This window comes from Hippopotamus amphibius, chromosome 9 (assembly GCF_030028045.1).
Source record: "Hippopotamus amphibius kiboko isolate mHipAmp2 chromosome 9, mHipAmp2.hap2, whole genome shotgun sequence".
NCBI classification, from domain to species: domain Eukaryota; kingdom Metazoa; phylum Chordata; class Mammalia; order Artiodactyla; family Hippopotamidae; genus Hippopotamus; species Hippopotamus amphibius.
The window spans coordinates 37,825,261-37,830,720 of NC_080194.1; the positions used below are offsets into that span (position 1 = coordinate 37,825,261).

Here is a 5,460-nt window from a genome sequence, read left to right on the forward strand (position 1 = left end):
GCTGTGTGCCTTCCTCTGCCTGCACCACACCATCACTCCCAGTACCCTGATCCCTCCGTTAGGATCCTGTTTCCAGGGCCCCCTTGCCCTTCCTGCCTCAAAAGAAGAAATTGGGACAGTCACAGCAGGGTCTGGAGTCCAAGTCTCTTGTTTTTATTTTAACAGCCTGGTAGCCAGGCAGTAGCAGCAGGACAGGGTTCCTGGCTGGCCAGCACAGGCCTGGGGTGACAGCTTCTGTCTGGGCTTCCCAGGGCAGTGCCAGCTTAGACCTCTGCTCCATGGCCATGAAAGGACAGAAGCCGCGGAGCCGCCAACCCTCCTCCCATAAACCAGATCCAGGAAAGGAGGTCTTGTTAGTGAGGTGTGCCTGGGCCCAGGGACAGGCTCTGCCACCAGACATTCTTCTCACCACAGTGGCCCTCTGGGGTTTTCGCTCCTTTCTAAAACAAGCACTTTCCCACCTCTGGGCCCTGGGGGTGTTAGCACAATGGTGGCCTTGGCCATGGGCGCTGGACATCAGGGAGGCTTGCATCTGGCAGCAGGTGGCGACACAGAGCAGGGCTGTCCGACCGGGCGGAGAGCTGGGCGCACAGAGTAGCGAGGCGGCAGGGCGTGCCACAGGGCTCTGAGGGTGGGTGGCCCTTATGGTAGAGGAACCAGAAGGTCTGGAAAAGCCGTGCGTCGCTCCGCATGCGGTACACCAGGTCGTGCCAGGAAGTGGGCAGCAGGTCGGGCAGCCCGTAGGTTTCCCGAGCCCTGTAGAGGAGCTGCCAGTGTGGTGTGGCTCCTGGCTCATTCGCCTGTGTCAGGTTCAGGATGTAGGTCTCGTGGTCCAGGACCACGTGAGAGCTCCCCGAGTAGTTGCCATCTATTTGGTAGACGCGGTACCCTGCAAGGAGAGAGGGCTGACTGGAGAGGGAAAGGGCCAAAGCAGCTCCAGTGGGGCGGCGCAGCTTGCCCCGGGGCCACCTTGGCTCAGACTGCCCTTCCTCTACCCCAGCAACTTCCTCCCTCTCCTCAGTTTCCTCTACCCCAACAACCTCCTTCATCCCAGCAGCTTGCTCCCGCCTCACTCACCAGGATTGAGGCCGATGTAGGTGGTGGCGCTGGGGGCCAGGAAGGCTACAGATAGTGGCCGGCTTAGGGTCTCCTCATCATAGAAGACCTCAAACTCATCCACGTGGGTGTGACCAAAGAACTGAGCGGCCAAGGTGTTCTCATACCTGGCCAGAAGACACTAATCATAATCAGAAGTTTCAAGCAAGGGGGAGGAGAAGATCTGGGAAGGATAGGATGCTTTCTTTCTCCACCCTGTTTAAGGATGTAGCCTCTCCCCCGCCCCCCGCCCGCAATGGGGCAGCAGGGATGGTGAGAGGCTTGAGGGAATTTCTGACCTTTAGACTCTTCACCCCCACCCCCCACCCCCAAACACACCTCCCTCCTACCTCTCCACAATTCGGTAATAATTCCAGCTCCAGCTCTTCAGGCAGTGCCCTGGGGGAATGTGGCCAATTATATGCACCTGTGGGGACAGTTAAGGACAGTTGAGGAAGGTTATCAGAGCAGGACAGGTCCAGGCAGCCCTGATCAAGATAGTTGGTATTCATGTTTCCTACAATGACTGGCATTCCTGGCTAGAGAGAGGGGAGCAAATGAAAGGACATCCTAAGGGTGACCATGAGCTGAAACCCCAAGGAACACTGTTGGGAGTGCCAGAAAATCAAGCTTCTCTGCTCACAGGTGCTCCAGCTCCAGGGAGGAGTGTGCTCGTGAAGGGCCTGCTTCCCTGCACCCCGCCCCCTCGTCCCCACACCTGCCACACCGGATTCCCACCGCTCTCCCTCACTTTGTCTCCTCGATCCTCAGCAGCCTGAAGCTCCCCCACCAGCCACTGGAGCTGTCCAGCGGGATCTGTGGAGTTGATCAAGAGCCAGAAGTTCTCACGGGAACAAAAATTCATATTGAGAGAGATGAGGCGGAGGCCGGGGCGTGGGGAAAGGGCATAGAACCCCCCAATTCTGAAAAAAAGCGAACGCGGGTCAGCACGCATTCATAATCCCGGCCCTGCATGCCCAGTCCTGTGCAAGGAATCTGGGTGGAGGGCAGAGGCACGCAGGACATCATCCCTACCGTCAAGCTCACGTTCTAGCTGAAGAGCAGACAGCATTGATTATAGGGCCCGTGTGACTGAAGAGAGTGGCCCAGAGGACGGAAGGCTCTAGGAGTTCAGAGGAGAGGTAAAAGTGAGCTAGAATAGGAGGCAAAGGCCATCCAGAGGGAGGAGGACCCAGGCCTGGGTAAGTTGGGAAAAGCTGGGATGTTCAAGAGGGGAGGGCATTTTAGAGAGGGCCACCCCCAGCAAAGCCATAGCCTACCATGGAGAACATATGCTGCTGGCCCTGAGAAGGAGGGTGGCTGGAGATAAGGGGGGGGGGGAAATGGAAAGCGGGGTCCGATTGGGAGGGCCAGTGAAGAGAGCTGAGGACTCAGCCTGGAGCAGTCACAAATAATGCCAGGTTCCCTGCTCCCTCCAGCTTCTCCTCCCTTCCTGGGTTTCCATGGGCCTTATATACCTGAGGGTGCGAAGGGCTTCAGCAGGCAGCCAGGGCTCCCACGCCTTAGCCATCGCCTCATAGAGCCAGTGGGAAGACTGGTTGCCCTCTATGAAGGGGGGAGGGAAGCCATTGACGGGTGTGCTCTCGTGGTTGCCCACGGCAGGATACACAGGTACTGGCCCCAAGAACTTCTTCACGAGGTCTGTGACGGTGGTCAGGGCCCGCAGCTGGTCCTGACGAGACTGCTGCCAGACGTTATGGGCAGGGATGTCGCCCGTCCAGTACACCATATCAAAAGGGCCAGCGGGGCCCAGCCCACTCAACAGGCTCTCCAGCGTCCGCAGGGGCAGGTCACACTTGCTGTACTCGCCCCAGTATCCAGCACCTGGCCGGGAGGCAGGCGGCAGGCCAGAATCCCGGCGGCAGCACAGCGGGTTCTCACAGCCGGGGTCTGTGCCCTCCAGGTAGTCATGATCCCAGTGCAGGTCAGTGAGGAAGAGGACGCGGCTGACAGGGGAGCCTGGGGCTGGGGGCTTGGGCGGCTGGGGGGACGGCTTTGGCACAGCTGGCAAAGAGATGTTCCAAGATGAGAAGATGTCCCAATGCCCACAGGAGGAGCCCAGGAGCAGACCACAGGCCTCAGATGGGCTCAGCACTGAGCGCGTCCACACCTCCACCATGTCGTCCTCGAAGAGCTGGACAGCTGACTGGCACACAGCAGGCGGGGCTATTTTCAGCAGCGTGCACATCTTGATGGCCACAGAGCCCACCCAGGCCACACTGGCCTCGTTCTGTGGTGGGAAGAACCAGTGGTGAGAAGTCAGAGATGGAGCACAGGGACCAGGTCAACCCCCAGATACGACCACTGGGCCTCCATATCCACACTGGGGCTAGAATGGACTCAGTACCACACGCTGAAGAGATGTCAGGTCACCCCTGCCTCCCACAGGTATCGCCCTGTGACGCTGGCATCACCAGGCCATGCAGGCATCACCAGGCCAGTACTTCCTTTTTAGCTCAGGGACACTTCAGGCCTTTGCTTGCCCGACTGGCTTTCTCAGACAGAGTCTGCTGAGGGCCCTGAAATTTAGGCTGGGCAGAAGGACAGACTGACCAGGGTTTGGGGACACTCACAAGGGTAGGCCCCTCACTCCTTGAGGGGCCCCACAAGGCCCACCTACCAAGCTGCGCTCATCATAACCCCATCAGGGTCAGTCAAGACAGCCCGGCCCCAACTAGTCCCACACCTCTGGATATTCCTTAATTCAGGTCCCTTTTCAGCAGTAGCTAGTCCCAGGCATGGTGCTCAGGGCTGGAGGTGCTGGGTGTAAGGCAGAAGGGATTCTGTCGGGGATGCCAGGGTGAGTGAGAGTCCGGCCCCACCCCTCAGCAGCTGCTGGCCCTCCTACAAGTGATTTCAGCTCCCCGGTCTCTATTCGTTTGTAAAACGGAGATAACAGTAATGAAACCACATTGCAGGCTACATTTATCCTGGGTTAAAGGGCTAGCACAGTGCCCAGTGCCCAGCATATCACTTGCACACTTTTCTTACTTCACTAGGTCACAGTGGAGGTAGTGGTGGTGGTGGTGTACAGCCACGGGTGTCCCCCAAGAAGGGCAAATTCAGGAACGCCTGGACAGCCTCTCCATCGGGGATGCTGTCGGGGACCTCGGAGCGGCGGCCTTAGCCCCAGCTCCCACCCCCAGCGCTCGCTCCCGGCCCGCCCCCCCCCGCAGGCCCTTTATCGCTCACCCTCAGCCCGATGTCCACGGCGGTGAACAGTCCTTTGCAGGCGGGGCAGCTGAGGTTCCACCAGCTAAAGGCCTCCCGGAGTCGGGGCTCTATGAGCATGAACTTCGTATGGCCTTGGGCGGGAAGAGGGTGGGCCCCGGCACGGGACCAGAGAACCTGGGAGCCGGGCAAGCCCAGCGCCAGCGCCAAGCCCATCCACAGGAGCCTGAGGCCGGGGGCCCCCGAGGACCTGTCCAGTGTCTGCTCCCGGCCCGACCTGGGGCGGCCCTGGCCAGGAGACACTCCGTGACGGGACATTGCCCGGCTTCCTGGACCAGGCTGTCCGCCCGCCCGGCCCCGGCTGGTGTAGGCCCTGGTTGGCTCTCAGGATCCCAGGCGGTGCCAGGGACACCGATGACCTCCCCCAGCTACAGTCGGCTGACTGCTCGGAGACAAGCCACAAAGCAGCTCCGCCCCTTCCTCTTCCTCGGTTCTGCGGCAGCTGATGGCGGTGGCTGGGAGCCAGGGCTCGCTAGCGAGGCGGAGGGGTGGTGGGGTGGGCCGGGCGCGCCTGGGACCCGCCCAGGATCCCGCCCGCGATCCCGCCCCGGCCCTGACAGCTTTCGGAGGCCGCTGGAGCCGCCCCGCTCTTGCTGGAGCCGCCCCGCTCTTGCTGGAGCCGCCCCGCTCTTGCTGGAGCCGCCCCGCTCTTGCTGGAGCCGCCCCGCTCTTGCTGGAGCCGCCCCGCTCTTGCTGGAGCCCACTAAGTGTGGCTGGTGAGAGGCCCCCCCGAGGCTCCTTAGGCGCCTCCTCTCTCCAAACCTGCGCTCAAATTCCAGGAATAGCTAAGTGCCAGGCTTTAAACTGGGGAAGACGAGAGGGCATATGGGGGGGGGGGGGGGTGGTGGGCGGTGATGGTGAGGCGGAGCACATAGGGGAAGGGATTCTCACACAGCATTACCTCTCTGGCCCGGAGGGTTCCGACCCTCAGTTTCTCATGTTCTGCCACTGGTACCCGCACCCTTGAGTCGTCCTGACTGATAATCTTTTTGACTCAGGCTTCTCCAGATGGGAGGGGCCCTGGGCTCATGTGGGGACAACCATACCTTCATCATACGGATGAGGAAACTGAGGCTGAAAGATGGTAAAGTGGCCAAGAAGGGGTAAAGACCA

At 60.5% G+C, this 5,460-nt stretch overlaps 1 protein-coding gene across 2 annotated transcripts; it reads right to left on the reverse strand.

Annotated features, from left to right (window-relative positions):
- Window positions 1–132: 132 nt before the first annotated feature.
- Window positions 133–4,805, reverse strand: SMPD1 (sphingomyelin phosphodiesterase 1). 2 transcript variants are annotated; one of them, XM_057695892.1, is made up of 6 exons: window positions 4,309–4,803; window positions 2,574–3,346; window positions 1,847–2,018; window positions 1,446–1,522; window positions 1,078–1,223; window positions 133–889 (listed from the first exon to the last, which is right to left on the reverse strand). In XM_057695892.1, exons 1-6 carry the CDS (start codon window positions 4,603–4,605, stop codon window positions 480–482), a joined length of 1,875 nt encoding a protein of 624 aa, XP_057551875.1. In that variant the 5' UTR covers window positions 4,606–4,803; the 3' UTR covers window positions 133–479. The 2 variants fall into 2 exon arrangements, with proteins under 2 accessions (XP_057551875.1, XP_057551876.1); XM_057695893.1 differs by having other exon boundaries at window positions 719–909; window positions 4,309–4,805.
- Between the last annotated feature and the right edge of the window lie 655 nt (window positions 4,806–5,460).

Excerpts from the sequence above, each read along its gene's own strand:
- SMPD1 (XM_057695892.1), bottom strand. The coding sequence starts at position 4,605 with ATGTCCCGTCACGGAGTGTCTCCTGGCCAGGGCCGCCCCAGGTCGGGC. Across the intron at positions 3,347-4,308 it reads CCGTGGACATCGGGCTGAGG|AACGAGGCCAGTGTGGCCTG; the intron begins GTGAGCGATAAA and ends TTCCCACCACAG. Across the intron at positions 1,224-1,445 it reads TATTACCGAATTGTGGAGAG|GTATGAGAACACCTTGGCCG; the intron begins GTAGGAGGGAGG and ends TCTTCTGGCCAG.